The following is an 18,040-nucleotide window of genomic DNA, read 5'->3' as shown; positions in this document are numbered from 1 at the left end:
AAATGACAGGTTATGATCTTTTTATCATATGCTTTAACAGTAAAGAAAAATAACAGATTAATGTATTGATCCTTTTAAATGTGGTTCCCGAAGTTTAAAGAGTAACAAATTTCACGGAAGTCGGACCCAAAATTTGATACATTCAAAATGAAATTCTAATATCATATGCCTCAACAGAGAGAAAAAAAAACAAGTTTAATATAAACTAATCGACTAAAAAAACAATTCAACAATATACATAATTATGAACATTGTTTGGAAAAGTCCATTTTTTAAAAGAAACTTTCTAAATTATGTTTTAGAAAAAATAAAAAAATGCATTTATTAAATAATTTGTTTTTTTGTTTTTTATTATTTTTATTTTTTTAATTATTTTACACGATAAACTTTCCATTATAATGGTTTTGTACACTACTTTGTAATGTTATTCACTGAATACGTAGCGTTGAAGTGTATTTTCCGGAATTGGCCGAGTATCACCGGAATGCCATGTGATAACGTTACGGAAAGGCATGTGACATCAATCGAAGCATGTGATAAACTTTTCATATCAGCCCGCTAAGCACCTATTCAAAAAATATGAAATTTACGTCAATTTAATGCTATTATCATACGGTAAAATTTATATGTTATTAAGTCTAAGTATATGATAATAGCCGGATATCAAGGTTGGTTATCAGCCCTTGGGGCCGATATCGATATCAGCCCTCGAAATCCATATCAAGCCATCGAGTTTAACTTCCGGTAACCTGTCAATCAAAGACTATTTGGCCAAGTTCACTTGAAGCTCTCGAGTTAACTTTACTAGCTCGGGTTTCAACAAGACGATTTTACTTGAACCACTCAACTTAACCCTTTGTACCCTGGTTCAAACCCTCACCGAGCCAGGGTTAAACTCGAGAAACTCTTGAATGACGTCATACCAATGATAATATTTGATTTGTTTATGCTTGGTCAGGGCCTTACCCTAGAGTTACTTAGAGTTGTTCCGAATATGAACTGTAGTGCGTTCACGTGATAAGCTATTAACTCTGAAGTCGATTGAAGAGTTTCAAGTGAACTTGGCCTTTGTAAACAAGTTGAACACAATGAAAAGAAATTGAGAAAGTTACGAATCTGCTGTAGAAGAAAAATGTAGAAATCAACAGTGAAAATCACAAAAGTGTTCGTAAAATTTTGACGTCATAAAGAATTTAGAAAATATATGAAGCCACACTGGAATAAGTAGCGATATAGGATTCTTCTTAAGCAATTTTTAACATTTGTAATGTAACACTTTAAATTTGTTTAAAATTTGCAATTCTTAGAATTGATATATTTATTGTTAATTATTTCTGAAACTTTTCACAAAACGTTGTTTACTTACTGTGATACGAACTTTTTTTTTAAGTCACAGTGATACGTTTTTTTTTCGTTAAATATCTTTTTGATTTTTGAAGAAATATCAAACATAATTTGATGAAAGCTATTTGTTTTCTCTTGCTTAAAAATATGTGATCAATAGATTATTACATGTCATTTTTCATATGGTCCATGGTATCAGCCCACGACCCATATCAAGCCCTCTGGCTTGATATGGGAGTCTAGGGCTGATACCAGGGCCATATGGAAAATGCCATGAAATAATCTATTTATCACATTTTTTTAAGTATCAAAATCCGTATCATCTCGATATACCCATATCAGCCCTAAGGCCTTAAGGTCCAAGGGATGATTTGGGTCAAGAATGATACGGCATATATACGGATATTGCCATGTTTTGCCATGTTTTATACGCTTTATCATATAATTACATAGAAGAGTTAATAGGATTCTATCTTTTTTTTCCATTCAATATACATGTATATGTTCATATATAAACATACAAGTTGTTTCTTCTGTTTATTGTGGGATTGGTCTAACATAGTGATAGTTGACACATGAACTTCTTTTATTTTCAGTTTTCTTACCAAGAGTTAAATGTGGAAATGGCTGGTATATAGGAAATATAGGACAATATGGATTCTATAGAGTAAATTACCCAGAAGACAATTGGGTCAAATTAATAGATCAACTGAAGACGGATCATACGGTACAATATATGTATTTATAACTTAAAGTTTACAAAGAATATTTCTCGTTAGCTTAATTTGGTTATATATAGCACAACATGTAGGTAGCTTTACATCTTTTGCTTTCGCGGCTTTTTGGTATGATTGTTTCTGATGAAATAAATCCAGACAGACTTCAACAGCTATACATTATCATTTTTATTTTTAGTATAAGTGTTGGAAACTATAGATGTTTCATTGGATCAAAATTGAATAGATGAGTGACATTAAAAAAATAACTGGTTACTACGGTAACTACGGTAACTAAGGTATCAAACCCACTGAATCGGGTTTTAGGAGCCTGTAAATTCAGTGGTTGTCGTTTGTTCATGTGTAACCTATTTTTTTTCGTTCAGTTTTTTTACATTAATAAGGCCGTTAGTTTTCTCGTTTGAATAGTATTACATTGTCTTATCGGGGCCTGTTATAGCTGATTATGTGGTATAGGCCTTGCTCAATGTTGAAGACCGTATGGTGACCTACAGTTGTTAATGTCTGTGTCATTTTGGTCTTTTGTGGATAGTTGTCTAATTGGCAATCATACCACATCTTTTTTTTTTTATATTTACCGCTATTTTATTATTCGTTGAGTTGTCTCTTTCTTTTATTCAATTTATTGATTTCCTATAAGTACATCGATAAAAACGTTATTAATGGGGCTTGCGGGTATGAATATTTTTTTGTAATTTAAAGATTTCGCTATATATTTCCGTAAATGATCTTTATCTTATGCTTTATAATAGGAGAATAAAAACAGTTGTGACCGTTTATTTAAGCTCACAATCTGACTTCGAAAGATGCATACATGTTTGTAAAGGTACTTTTTTGTTGTTGAACTTATAGGAGAAAAAAGGTAATATCGAAATAAAGAAAGCACTAAATTACAGAAATCGTTCAAATTCTACAAAAGATTAGTTCTAATGTTTTTCTTAATAGACTCAGTAATTTTGTATTTTTTTACGAGTGTCTATTATTCATAATGTAAAATAATTACTCCGTTTTCATGTTTAGATCCGAGTGATGGCGGTTTATTATACAAAAACATATACATCAATATATTTGGCGATTTTAGTTTAAGACAACAGGAAAACATGTCGTCTTTTAAAAACTCGTATGTTTTATGTTATAGGTTATACATACTGTAAATAGAGCTCAGATAATTAATGATGCATGGAGTCTGACAAAGTAAGTACATGTAAATAGAGCTCAGATAATTAATGATGCATGGAGTCTGGCAAAGTAAGCACATGTAAATAGAGCTCAGATAGTTAATGATGCATGGAGTCTGACAAAGTAAGTACATGTAAATAGAGCTCAGATAATTAATGATGCATGGAGTCTGACAAAGTAAGTACATGTAAATAGAGCTCAGATAATTAATGATGCACGGAGTCTGACAAAGTAAGTACATGTAAATAGAGCTCAGATAGTTAATGATGCATGGAGTCTGGCAAAGTAAGTACATGTAAATAGAGCTCAGATAATTAATGATGCATGGAGTCTGACAAAGTAAGTACATGTAAATAGAGCTCATATAATTAATGATGCATGGAGTCTGGCAATTTTAGTACATGTAAATAGAGCTCAGATAATTAATGATGCATGGAGTCTGGCAATTTTAGTACATGTAAATAGAGCTCAGATAATTAATGATGCATGGAGTCTGACAAAGTAAGTACATGTAAATAGAGCTCAGATAATTAATGATGCATGGAGTCTGACAAAGTAAGTACATGTAAATAGAGCTCATATAATTAATGATGCATGGAGTCTGACAAAGTAAGTACATGTCAATAGAGCTCATATAATTAATGATGCATGGAGTCTGGCAAAGTAAGTACATGTAGATAGAGCTCAGATAATTAATGATGCATGGAGTCTGGCAAAGTAAGTACATGTAGATAGAGCTCAGATAATTAATGATGCATGGAGTCTGACAAAGTAAGTACATGTAAATAGAGCTCATATAATTAATGATGCATGGAGTCTGACAAAGTAAGTACATGTAAATATAGCTCATATAATTAATGATGCATGGAGTCTGGCAATTTTAGTACATGTAAATAGAGCTCAGATAATTAATGATGCATGGAGTCTGACAAAGTAAGTACATGTAAATAGAGCTCAGATAATTAATGATGCAAGGAGTCTGGCAAAGTAAGTACATGTAAATAGAGCTCAAATAGTTAATCATGCATGGAGTATGGCAAAGTAAGTACATGTAGATAGAGCTTAGATAGTTAATGATGCACGGAGTCAGGCAAAGTAAGTACATATAAATAGATCTCAGATAATTAATGATGCACGGAGTATGGCAAAGTTAGTACATGTAAATAGAGCTCAGATAGTTAATGATGCACGGAGTCTGGTTAAGTAAGTACATGTAAATAAAGTGAAGACAATAAATGATGCATGGAGTCTGGCAAATTAAGTACATGTAGATAGAGGTCAGATAATTAATGATGCACGGAGTATGGCAAAGTAAGTACATGTAAGTAGAGCTCAGATAGTTAATAATGCGCGGAGTCTGGCAAAGTAAGTACATATAAATATAGCTCAGATAATTAATGATGCATGGAACCTGGCAAAGTAAGGACATGTAACAAGAGCTCAGATAATTAATTATGCATGGAGTCTGGCGAAGTAAGTACATGTAGATAGAGCTCATATAATTAACGACGCATGAAGTCTGGCAAAGTACGTACATGTAAATGGAGCTCAAATAATTAATGATGCATGGAGTCTGGCAAAGTAGGTATATGTAAATAGAGCTCAGATAATTAATGATGCATGGAGTCTGTCAAAGTAAGTACATGTAAATAGAGCTCAGATAATTAATGATGCACGGATTCTGACAAAGTAAGTACATGTAAATAGAGCTCATATAATTAATGCTGCAAGGAGTCTGGCAAAGTAAGTACATGTAGATAGAGCTCAGATAATTAATGATGCATGGAGTCTGGCAAAGTAAGTACATGTAAATAGAGCTCAGATAATTAATGATGCACGGAGTCTGGCAAAGTAAGTACATTTAAATAGAGCTCAAATAATTTATGATGCACGGAGTCTGGCAAAGTAAGTACATGTAAATAGAGCTCAGATAATTAATGATGCATGGAGTCTAGTAAAGTAAGTACATGTAAATAAAGCTAAGACAATAAATGGTGCATGGAGTCTGGCAAATTAAGTAACAAGAGCTCAGATAATTAATTATGCATGGAGTCTGGCGAAGTAAGTACATGTAGATAGAGCTCATATAATTAACGACGCATGAAGTCTGGCAAAGTAAGTACATGTAAATGGAGCTCAAATAATTAATGATGCATGGAGTCTGGCAAAGTAGGTATATGTAAATAGAGCTCAGATAATTAATGATGCATGGAGTCTGGCAAAGTAAGTACATGTAAATAGAGCTCAGATAATTAATGATGCACGGAGTCTGACAAAGTAAGTACATGTAAATAGAGCTCATATAATTAATGCTGCAAGGAGTCTGGCAAAGTAAGTACATGTAGATAGAGCTCAGATAATTAATGATGCACGGAGTCTGGCAAAGTAAGTACATTTAAATAGAGCTCAAATAATTTATGATGCACGGAGTCTGGCAAAGTAAGTACATGTAGATAGAGGTTAGATAGTTAATGATGCACGGAGTCAGGCAAAGTAAGTACATATAAATAGATATCAGATAATTAATGATGCACGGAGTATGGCAAAGTTAGTACATGTAAATAGAGCTCAGATTGTTAATGATGCACGGAGTCTAGTAAAGTAAGTACATGTAAATAAAGCTAAGACAATAAATGGTGCATGGAGTCTGGCAAATTAAGTACATGTAGATAGAGGTCAGATAATTAATGATGCACGGAGTATGGCAAAGTAAGTACATGTAAGTAGAGCTCAGATAGTTAATAATGCGCGGAGTCTGGCAAAGTAAGTACATGTAAATAGAGCTCAGATAATTAATGATGCATGGAGTTTGGCAAAGTAAGTACATTTAAATAGAGCTCAAATAATTTATGATGCACGGAGTCTGGCAAAGTAAGTACATGTAAATAGAGCTCAGATAATTAATGATGCATGGAGTCTGGCAAAGTAAGTACATGTAGATAGAGCTCAGATAATTAATGATGCATGGAATCTCGCAAAGTAAGTACATTTAAATAGAGCTCAAATAATTTATGATGCACGGAGTCTGGCAAAGTAAGTATATGTAAATAGAGCTCAGATAATTAATTTTGCACGGAGTCTGGCAAAGTAAGTATTTGTAAATAGAGCTCAGATAATTAATGATGCAAAAGGACTACTAAATACCATTCTTACCGTTTTGAGGGGTATTTGCTCATAGTTGAAGTCCATACCGGTACATATAGTTGCTACCTTTTTTGTTCGTCGGTCAAAAAGTGGAGAGCCGATCTTACCACATCTTCTTTTCCCTGAGAAGCAACTGGAAATGTTTATGACAAATACCAATGATATTTCTTGATGATTTCTTACTTACTCGGCTGGCTATACTCTCCAGGAGGAAGACTAGACTAGTAGTGCATACTGACATCATACTGAACACAAAGAGCAATTAATAGATCAGTGAAAACAGAAGATTACCTAAACCGATTGGTAATATCCTATAACTAAGAAGCTGCGGACATCATATCATCGCGATTCCGGATATGACATCAAAACACCCACAAACCACTATACAGCTATAACAGGTATAACCAGTTTCAAAAGCCTAAATAACAAAAAAAGTCATACTGAATTTAATTTAAAAAAAAAATGTTTTCTTTTTATCTCTAACATTCTAAGATTGGTATATGATTCTGTAACAACCATTTTTCTTTAAAGATCGGGTGACCTTAGTATGAAAATAGCTCTTCAAACTCTTGAATACTTATCAATGGAAGATAGTTATTTCCCTTTTGTTGCTGCCGGTAGTGAAATTGCATACGTAAGGGACATGCTAGAAAGCACGGACATATATGCTGACATATCGGTAAGCTTTCTTTTATTTCTTGTTTTTTTGTTTGTTTTAAAGGATTTCGTTTCCTTACAAAATTGTACATGTTTATCTGTTTTTGTTTTCGTTGTAAGATCATTTTTAAACAAACTTTTCTAAAATTGTCCGAATAAACGGTTTCGAAAAACTAAGGATTTTCTTACCCCAGGAGTAGATTACCTTAGACGTATTTGGCACAACTTTTTGGAATGTTGGGTCCTCAATGCTCTTCAACTTTGTATTTGTTTGGCTTTTTAACTATTTTGATCTGAGCGTCACTGATGAGTCTTATGTAGACGAAACGCGCGTCTGGCGTATAAAATTATAATCCTGGTACTTTTGATAACTGCAAATGTACTATATACTTACTTGGATTTTAAATGTTTGGCTTTGAGCGTTTCAGGTTAAAGTAAATCCAGAAGAGCGCTTCGAACGCATTGATTTTTATTGTTGAACGTGCTATTATCAATTTTTTACTAGTATATGCTTGTTATATAAATCTTTCAATTAAACCTAGTTTAATGTATCAAAGATTATTTCTTTAAACATAATGTTCTAAATTTTTAGTTTTCCTACTTGCAATTACATGACAATTATACTGGAATGTTTTTGTGACCGTGATACTAACTTAGGTTGATGTTAGGGATTTTTAACTACCTTGACTGGTTTAAAAGTCCTATTACGGTCGATTTCCATCTCTTTATGGTGGTTTATCTTGTACACACATTAGCGTCGTTGGTAAAATAAAACTGGTTTTTCAATATTCATATACAACATTATATTTTTATAGATCGATAAATGTCTTAATTCCGCAAGTTGAAAAAGTAATAACAGTATTTGCTGATTAAAGTACATTATCTATTACATCATAAAGTATTGCTCGCTGCTTGGAACTCATTGAATCAATGTTCGGAAAAGATTCGTATTTTAAAGAAATTGATGATACTCTGAAAAGACATTTGTGGTGCGACTTCTGGACACAAAAAGACATTTTTTACACAATAAGTTATATTACAAATATAGTTATACGCATTAATGTTATAACTCAATCGGGATGCTTCCTTTTTAAATGGTGATTTGCCCTTCTAATCAGGACAAATGATAAAGCTCAGGCCAAGGTGGAAAACATGTGTTATACCAATACATATGAATCTTTTCTTTTAAAAACTTTAATACGTATGAGAAATATCAACATTTTCACAGTTGACACTTTCCTATCACCACTGGCAAGTCTGCCCATGGTAAGTTGTGGTAAATAGATATTTTAAATGCTTTTTAAAACCACTTTGTCGATGCCACTTCTAGTGGAGATTTATTTCCCCGAAGGTATCACCAGCCCAGTATTCAGCACTTCTGTGTTGACTTCAGTTATAATCGATCTGTTCAAGTTATAAGTTAAATGTTAAAAAAACTTTGCATTTTTGAAATACTAAGCCCTTTGTACCTCAGGATTAGATTAACTTAGCTATATTTGGCAAAACTTTGGGGATTTTTTGGACCTTAACTCTCTTCAATTCCGTACTTTATTCGGCCTTTCAAAATAAAATATTCGAATTTCTCTGATGAGTCTTGCGTAGACACAACGTGCGTCTGCGGTTGATAGGAAATTTTAATGATGAATGTATTTTGGCCTTTAATTGATCTCTGTGTATGCCCACAAAATCCATGATCATAGTAATTCCAATAATAATAAGGATTCTACTGTAATTGACAAATGATTATACTTATTGCATTTTACACATGCTATACTGAATCTTTTTTGCTTTGTTGTAGGCATTCCTGAGTAAAATATATTCCCCTCCATTGTTAAAGCTTGGTTACAGTAATATTGGTTCTGGACATTTAGATAAGTAAGCAATATTAATTAAAATCAATCATATAAACAGTTCCATTGTATCTATACCAGATGCGCAATGCACATTCCATTATATATGTACCATATGAGCAATGTATCTTCCATTATATCTGTACCAGATGCGCAATGCATCTTCCATTATATCTGTACCAGATGCGCACGTATCTTCCATTTTATCTGTACCAGACGCCAATGTATCTTCTATTATATCTGTACCAGATGCGCAATGTATCTTCTATTATATCTGTACAAAAGCGCAATGTATCTTCTATTATATATGTACCAGATGCGTAATGTATCTTCCATTATAGATGTACCAGATGCGTAATGTATCTTCCATCATATCTGTACCAGATGCGTAATGTATCTTCCATTATATCTGTACCAGATGCGTAATGTAACTGATATTATATCTGTATCAGATGCGCAATGTATCTTCCATTATATCTGTACAAGATGCGTAATGTATCTTCCATTATATCTGTACCTAATGCGCAATGTATCTTCAATTATATCTGTACTAGACGCGCAATGTATCATCCATTATATCTGTACCAGACGTGTAATGTATCTTCCATTATATCTGTACCTAATGCGCAATGTATCTTCTATTATATCTGTACCAGATGCGTAATGTATCTTCCATTATATCTGTACCTAATGCGCAATGTATCTTTCATTATATCTGTACTAGACGCGCAATGTATCTTCCATTATATCTGTACCTAATGCGCAATATATCTTCCATTATATCTGTACCAAATGCACAATGTATCTTCCATTATATCTGTACTAGACGCGCAATATATCTTCCATTATATCTGTACCAGACGCGCAATGTATCTTCCATTATATCTGTACCAGATGCGTAATGTATCTTCCATTATATCTGTACCAGATGACCAAAATTTAGTCCTGGTTTCTTTCATTTTGTGTCTGATGCAGAGCTGTCTCTTAGGCAATAATGCCACATCGTCTTTTTATCTATAATATAATATAAATTCAAAGCTAACACATTTTTATTAAATAGAATATATTTTTTACTGAGATAAACAAATCTTTCTAAAAATATTTTTTTGGCTCATTTGAAGTGTGTTACATAGTTGAAACAACTGAATTTATATTTTAGGCTACTCAGAACAACAGTTTTAAGGGAGGCATGTAGATATGGAGATCAAAATTGTATTAACTTCGCCATCAACTCGTTCCAAAATCTGATGACCAGCACCGGTAACACAAATTCGTACGTATTAAAGTTCAGACAGTAACGTTAAAGATCACTGAATGAAAAGTATTTCCTTGCAAAACAAACATGAGTTTTTGAGTTTTGCCTAGACGAGTGGAAAATATTGAGTAGACAGTACTGGGTAACATCAAATACTTGCCTGAAAATTTAGGGGATTTATCACTTTAGGAGGGCGGAAACGTACTTCACAGTTTTTGCGGAGAAGACACTTATCTTATTGAGTAACTTCTCTTGTTTTCTCGATTTGCAATTGTTGAACTCTTACTACAAGGAGGAAATCGATTAAATATCAAAATATTTATATTTTATAGGACAAATCCGTCACAAATCATTTATCATATTTCTAAATAAAATAGAAGGCGTCCTCATCACCTTATAAGGGAATATAATACAACATATGTATGAACGTTTAAAAGCAAGTGCAAAACTTCCTCTGATTGAACGGTAATGTCTTTGCGTTGAAGACACATTGATCTCTGTTTTTAGTCGAGTTATTATTTCTTTGACTCATTTCCCTTTACTATTCTATTCTATTAAGAAAATGAACATACACATTGTCTATCCATCTACACCAACATTGTTATATGTCAGAAGAGTGAGAGTGTATACCATGTATACCTTTTATTTCTTTGACTCATTTCCCTTTACTATTCTATTCTATTCAGAAAATTAACATACACATTGTCTATCCATCTACACCAGCATTGTTATATGTCAGAAGAGTGAGAGTATATACCATGTATACCTTTTATTTCTTTGACTCATTTCCCTTTACTATTCTATTCTATTCAGAAAATTAACATACACATTGTCTATCCATCTACACCAGCATTGTTATATGTCAGAAGAGTGAGAGTGTTTATCTTTGATAACATTTTTATTTTCCAGTATTGATGTTGAGTTGAGAACAATCGTGTACAATACAGCAATACAATATGGAGGTCAGGCGGAGTGGGATTTTGCTTATAAAGGATACACAACATCTAATACTGGTTCAGAAAGGCTGATCTTTATATATGCCTGTACTTATACTAAAAATGTCGCGATTCTAAACAGGTTCGTGAGTTTGTTTATAGCTTATGCACACCATTTATAAGTGATTAGAAAGGCTGCATTTTCTATATGCCTGTTCTAATACTAGAAATGTCACGATCGTAACATTCTATACTTTTGTTTGATTCAATGTTTTTTCAAAAACTTTGCCGCATAAGGAGACAACTCAAATGTCATGGCAGATAATTCAGATAAAGATAATTTTACAATAGAATGTGCAAGGAATTGGTCTTTTTTTTTAATTATGTAACAAGAAAACGAGTCCAGTGCCCCCGGCCAATTATTTCATCTCTTTATCTGAAAGCATAATATAAGAGCTATCTTCTCATATTTTATCTCAAAACTTTAAAGTGTAGTTTTCGTTTTATGACAGAAATTTTTTGTTTTCATGCATAATGCAAATACATGCAACAAAGATTGTTTTCTTTACACCAGGTTTCTGCAACTTATCTTAACGGACGCTGTTCGTAAGCAGGATGGTGAAAATATCCTGCGTGTTATTTCACGGAATCCGGTTGGAAACCCTCTAGTGTGGAATCTTTTAACAACAAATTGGGATGTTATGATATCACGGTAAGAAAAAGTATTCAGTTTTTGGATCGCTGCAGTGAAGTCATTTTTCATTACCTGAAGTTTGGTGTTTCATCTAGTTTAAGTGATACAGGTTAATTGTATTACAATAATTTAGCTGTTTGTGTAAATATGGAATTACATTTTTATTTGAATAACTAAGATGCAGATGAAAATGCTTGTACAAATATATGATAATGCCTGAGTAACATGTTTTATATGACTTTCATTATTCGATTAAACAGTTGAAAATCAGAACAGATGATGTAAAAGTGTGCGTTACAACGTACACATGTTCAATTATATAATTCCATAAATTTGTAAATTTAATAAACACGAACTATTTTGAATTAACTCTTGACATGTGACATATTATGTTAAAAGTAGTATTTGGTAAAGCTTCTGTTTTTCAGTAAAGAATGGATGTGATGTGTTTAATAGGACCATGATTCAAACGCCACATCATCATAATAATTACTTAGGTCGCATTGATACGCATATTCAGAATATGTTTATATCAGAATAGTTTATAAATTTGGTATTAAAATATATTTGTACGAACAATTGTGAAAAATTTTGAATATATTGTTTGTTGAAATCTCCGAATAAGGTTTAAATTATTTGACAAAAACTCAAGTGGTTGTTTATTTCGTCTATTTTTATAACGATTGCAGAAGCTTGGATGGCATTTTGATCATTTAATTTTTTTGAAGGTTTTTTCTCTTTGAATTTAGGCAATGTTACACAAATCAAAAACAAGACTATGATAAAGTTCCGATACATTAACAGGATGTAATCCTTATTTCGTCGGTACAGCTATATAATTTTCCAAATCTTCTTTGTAATGTCTTTCTGCTCAATATATATCACTATCACACTGCCTTGACTGGTGTATTAACTAAGATTGACAATTGCACCTTTTCTGAAGTGCGTATTTTGACAATTGATTTTTTTCCAAACTGCGTACATTTTTTTTTTAATTTTCCAAATCTTCTTTGTAATGTATTTCTGCTCAATAAATTTCATACTGGCTTGACTGGTGTATTAACTAAGATTTGACAATTGGACCTTTTCTGAAGTGCGTATTTTGACAATTGCACTTTTTCTGAAATGTGTAGTTTGACAATTGCACTTTTTCCAAACTGCTTATTTTAACAAATGCACTTTTTCTGAAGTGCCTATCACTAAATGGACGATATTTCTGAACATCTTTAACTCTTTAACAGTGGCATGACCAAAGTAATTTTCAGCTCAGATGTACACTTTGGTATTTTCAAATGTTAATTTATTTCGTTTCAGCTTTGTAACACTTAACTACCTGATAGGTGATGTTACAGCCAAGTTTAATACTGCAGCTGATTTACAGTCGGTAAGACGATAAAGCAATAGAAACACAATAATTGTATACATACATGCACATGTACTGTATCTTTTTATTATCGGTTTCTAGGATAAACGTGATAAATATTGTGGATTCATCGATTTTCGTTAGTCCAAATTTTCGTAGATAAAGTAAACTTGTATGTTCGGGGATACTTAATTTTATAGTTCTTCAAAGCTATGCATACAACCCTATAGAAAATTTGTCATTTATTGCAAATTTAATTTCGTGGTTTACCTGTACCCACGAATCCACGAAAATTGGTATCACACCCTTACCTTCAGTACATGTTTCTCATTAAATACTATATGTCAGGACAGACCTTTCCTTCCAAACTTTTCTACCTACTGTGTAGCTCCATACATGTAGGCTTCAAGAACCATTTTTTTTTTATTTGCAGGGTTTGAAAATTGAACAGATGTCACACAGATGAAATTGACCGATAACGAACATTTGTTGTCGAGGACCGCATATGTGATTCATTTTACAATTCAAAGTGAATCTTAATATTGTGATTTATTTCAATGCTGAGTCAAACCAGAAACATTAACATAATCATTTGCTTGATTCTACAAATCAAGCAGTATTATTAGGGAGGAAGATCAGATGGGTCGATAAAGTCATTAGGGGGTGGGGTGTGAAAAACATTAAATAAAATGGCTCAAATAGCGGGTCTTTGTCATATTCATAGTTATCTGTATGTATTTTCTTCATTTATGTTGCCCATCAGTTATCATTTAACATTCTCATACTTTTCATTTGACAGATTCAAGATTTTAAGAATAGTCAGCCAAATTTAGGCGCGTCAACAGCAGCATTCGATAGAGCAATTGAGACAACACGAGCTAATATCAAGTGGATGAGTAGTAACTTCCAGATTATAAAAGATTGGTTGCAGACTCTACCTTAGTTGGATATAAACAGCGCAGTTGTCTTTTTAAAATGATTCCTCTGTTAATATGTGTGAATAAAGAATAACAAAATATATAAAATTGTACATATTATTGCTGAATGAAAAACAAAAGTGTTCAAACCTAACAATATAATTGGGATGTTTTTAAATATCAACTTATTAGGTAGATGGAATGTTACTATTAAGAAAGGGGAGGTTGTATAAACGGTTTAAATAATTAAACAATAAACTTTCACTAACATTTGTCACTTCAAAATGATCCTTACGGGACTATCTTTGGAGCAGAATCTGAATAAAGGTCTAGAACACTAAAGAACATTGATGTGTTGTTGTTTTGGCGATCGTGCTGCGTAGCCCTCAGTTTTGTCGATATTCTTCTAAGTCACTGTATGTTCTAGTGTTTTTATTTCTGTAAATATTTTTTGACTAGTCCATTGGTATCTGCAACCCTGACTTTGGACAATCTGCTCAGGATGAATCAACCTAAAAAGTTTTTACTTATATAGAACATGTGAAGTAAGCCTTCAGTAATGAGTCAGAGCTTAACCCACAAGATATGCTGCTTCAAGCTTATCTATTCACCAACGTGATTTTAATTATTTTCGGAATAACTGTCACATTCCGTAGAAAATAATGGATTTAAGCTTGTTTTATAGCTAGTTACATTTAAACTCATTTGTGCCCCAATACATTTCTTTTTGCTACGCAGCTATTCACAAAAAGCTGTTTTGCCTATATGCATATTTCTATACAGCTGTTTTGTGGTGCAGGATTTGCTTACCATTCCGGAGCACCCGAGATCACCCCCAGTTTTTTGTGGGTTTCGTGTTGCTTATTCTTTAGTTTTCTATTTTGTGTCATGTGCACTATTATTTGTCTGTTTGTCTTTTTCATTTTTAGCCATGGCGTTGTTCACTTTTGATCTACGAGTTTGACTGTCCCTCTGGTAATTTTCGTTCCTCTTTTTTGCCTAATCGCAGATTTTCCAAAGATATTTGCCTACGCAATATTTGCTGCGAGAATAGTGCGTTATTCTACTTGAAGGAATGCAAAGTTTACAATAATAAATTTTATCAATTAAAAGTGAGATTGAAAATGTGGAATACGTCAAAGAGACAACAACCCGACCAGAGAGTAGACAAAAGCCGCAGTCCATCAAGTTGTCTTCAATGCAGCGAGAAACTCCCGCACTCGGAAGCGTGCTTCAGCTGCCCCTTAAACAAAATTGTATACTAGTTCAGGGATAATCTCAGAAATAGACACAGGAAACTAAAATAAAAAATCAGACAAGATTAACAAAGACCAGAGGCTCCTGACTTGGGACAGGCGCAAACATACGGCAGTGTTAAATGTTTTTATGCCCCACCTACGATAGTAGAGAGGCATTATGTTTTTTGGTCTGTGCGTTCGTTCGTCCGTCTGTCCCGCTTCAGGTTAAAGTTTTTGGTCAAGGTAGTTTTTGATGAAGTTGCAGTCAAATCAAATTGAAACTTAGTACTCATGTTCCCTATGATATTATCTTTCTAATTTGAATGCCTTATTATATTTTTATCCAATTTCTCGGTCCATTGAACATGGAAAATGATAGTGCGAGTGGGGCATCCGTGTACTTTGGACACATTCTTGTTTTATTAGTTTATTAGTGGTATAAATGTAACTGATAATTCTTTCTTCTGTTAGGTGTAAAGGTGAATTAAAATGGCCTTATTTATATAAACAATACCAATTTAACTACACAAGATGCGCGTTCGACAATTTTTATATCTCTGAACAGTGTAGCAAAGATCCAACATATTTGTAAAATCAAAATCCAATGCAATCGTTGAAGAGCTGATTGACTTAAAGTATAATTTAAACCACAAAAGGAATTAATCTGCATGCAGCATTCACAAATTAGTATTTTTAGTTATAGATCTCATCGCGTATACATTTTTACTCTTTATTAGTGATCAAGATAAAATTACTGTTACTTACTATTTTGCTGTTAGGTTGATTGATTGTTGGTGCTTTGAACATTATTTTATCGTGACTGGTAGTTTTGATAAATGGAGGATGACGGCATTCAAAATATTACATTTGACAGCAAAACTGGCTATCACTATCAATTAAGATCACAAAGTTATATTGAACTTGATGACAAAATTAGTGTTTTGGGGATATTTAAAGATATTTCGGCCCTCGACTTCCTTTTATACTGATTTCAGTATATTTCTAAAACAATAATCATCTTCTTCAAGCTAAACAAATTCATTCGTTTATTGTCACCGTTTTGCAGAACAATTATGTTTCTTTATATCAACATATGATTTAAGTGTGATTTTGTTGGTTTAAATGTTTTATAACAAAAAATAAGGTCCATGAATTCAGTTTTTACATTGAAAATTGAAAGTCCATCGAACCGGATTCTCAATGACGTAGACAATTATTTTCTGTCGACCATTGAGTCAGGTCTACCTTAACCCTGGAATAAAGCAGCAAATTACATTTATTTTAAAAATAAAAGAACATTCGTAGTACAATGAAAATGATAAATAAAATAATATCAGTTTAATATATAAGTAGATAATACAACTTTATTTTAAATACAATGTAGATATAATAAATTTTTTTTAATTTTTGACCAATGAGTTTGAACGTTCTTTTGGTATATGATGCTTCTTTTTTGGGGAATTGATTTTACAATTCAATCCTTTCAAACATATGTTAGTTTAAATAGAAGAAAAACACGCTAATCTTTTCTGTGCAATTTAGTAAATATAAGTTAGTGTTGTGGTGAATTCAAGGTCATTATTATATAGAAATAGACCATATTAGGCTAGTTTTGAACAAATTGGTCGAATTATGATTAAAATATGATACCTACACACATGTACGATTATCAATTCTAGGTATGTTGGTCCACATAAGTCATTGTTGTGGTAATATTAAGGTCGTAAACATGAAGAAATTGTCAGAATTCATTGTTTTGAGCAAAACCAAAATATGTACTGGAATACAGTTGGTGCTACTCAGAAAAACGTGATTAAGAAAATGAGGCTTTCCTGGTACATTTATTGTGGGTTTGTACAGTAACAAGTTGGAAGCACAAATGCTAATATTTAACCCAACATTTAAGAAATAAATTTAATAATGCCTGCCATACTAATTATGTTGGATGAACTCAAATAGCTTATCGAAGAAACCAGATTTTAATCATGTTATAATGTGAACGCAAGCTCAACTTTTGTCTGCATATAACTCATCAGTATCACCTAACTCAAAGCAGTCAGAAGGCTAAATCAAAATGAAGAGTTAAACAGCATTTAAAACAGAATTTACACAAAAGTTTGTGCCATAAGGGGCAAAGATAATATTTAACTATGGTTAAAAACATCTTATTGTTTCAATTAATTCAACTACATGAACAGTGCATTACAGAACAAATCTACATATCCATGATATTGACTAACAAGAAAATTCGCAAACGTTGTACCAACTAAAAGATGTTTGATATTATTTGTTTAGCTAAAGGATGTTTGTTTGTCATATTTTGGAATTTTTGTCAGATTTCCGGAATCTGGTTTTATCCATTTGAGTGCTTTAAAAAAAATTGCCCATTTGCCACCATTTTTAGCTCACCTGGCCCATAGGGCCAAGTGAGCTTTTCCCATCACTTGGCGTCCGTCGTCCGTCGTCCGTCGTCCGGCGTTCGTCGTCCGGCGTCCGTCGTCCGGCGTCGTCATTCGTCGTCCGTCGTCGTAAACTTTTACAAAAATCTTCTCCTCTGACACTACTGGGCCAAATTAAACCAAACTTGGCCACAATCATTATTGGGGTATCTAGTTTGAAAAATGTGTCCGATGATCCGACCAACCAACTAAGATGACCGCCAAGACATAAAATAGGACATAGGGGTAAAATGCAATTTTTGGCTTATAACTCAAATACTAAAGCATT

At 32.9% G+C, this 18,040-nt stretch overlaps 1 protein-coding gene across 1 annotated transcript in view; it reads left to right on the top strand.

Annotated features, from left to right (window-relative positions):
* LOC134718200 (aminopeptidase N-like) overlaps positions 1-14,150 on the top strand; it is a 159,625-nt gene extending 145,475 nt beyond the window's left edge. The window contains exons 16-25 of the mRNA XM_063580692.1: positions 1,941-2,071; positions 3,220-3,275; positions 4,131-4,193; positions 6,936-7,083; positions 8,860-8,936; positions 10,071-10,184; positions 11,076-11,243; positions 11,676-11,813; positions 13,110-13,179; positions 13,958-14,150. Coding sequence (XP_063436762.1) covers positions 1,941-2,071; positions 3,220-3,275; positions 4,131-4,193; positions 6,936-7,083; positions 8,860-8,936; positions 10,071-10,184; positions 11,076-11,243; positions 11,676-11,813; positions 13,110-13,179; positions 13,958-14,101 — 1,109 coding nt within the window. The 3' untranslated portion in view covers positions 14,102-14,150. The remainder of the gene's footprint in view (positions 1-1,940; positions 2,072-3,219; positions 3,276-4,130; positions 4,194-6,935; positions 7,084-8,859; positions 8,937-10,070; positions 10,185-11,075; positions 11,244-11,675; positions 11,814-13,109; positions 13,180-13,957) is intronic.
* The last annotated feature ends 3,890 nt before the right edge of the window (positions 14,151-18,040 follow it).

The sequence above is a fragment of the Mytilus trossulus genome, chromosome 5, assembly GCF_036588685.1.
Source record: "Mytilus trossulus isolate FHL-02 chromosome 5, PNRI_Mtr1.1.1.hap1, whole genome shotgun sequence".
Classification (NCBI taxonomy): domain Eukaryota; kingdom Metazoa; phylum Mollusca; class Bivalvia; order Mytilida; family Mytilidae; genus Mytilus; species Mytilus trossulus.
This window is presented reverse-complemented; position numbering and strand designations above follow the sequence as displayed.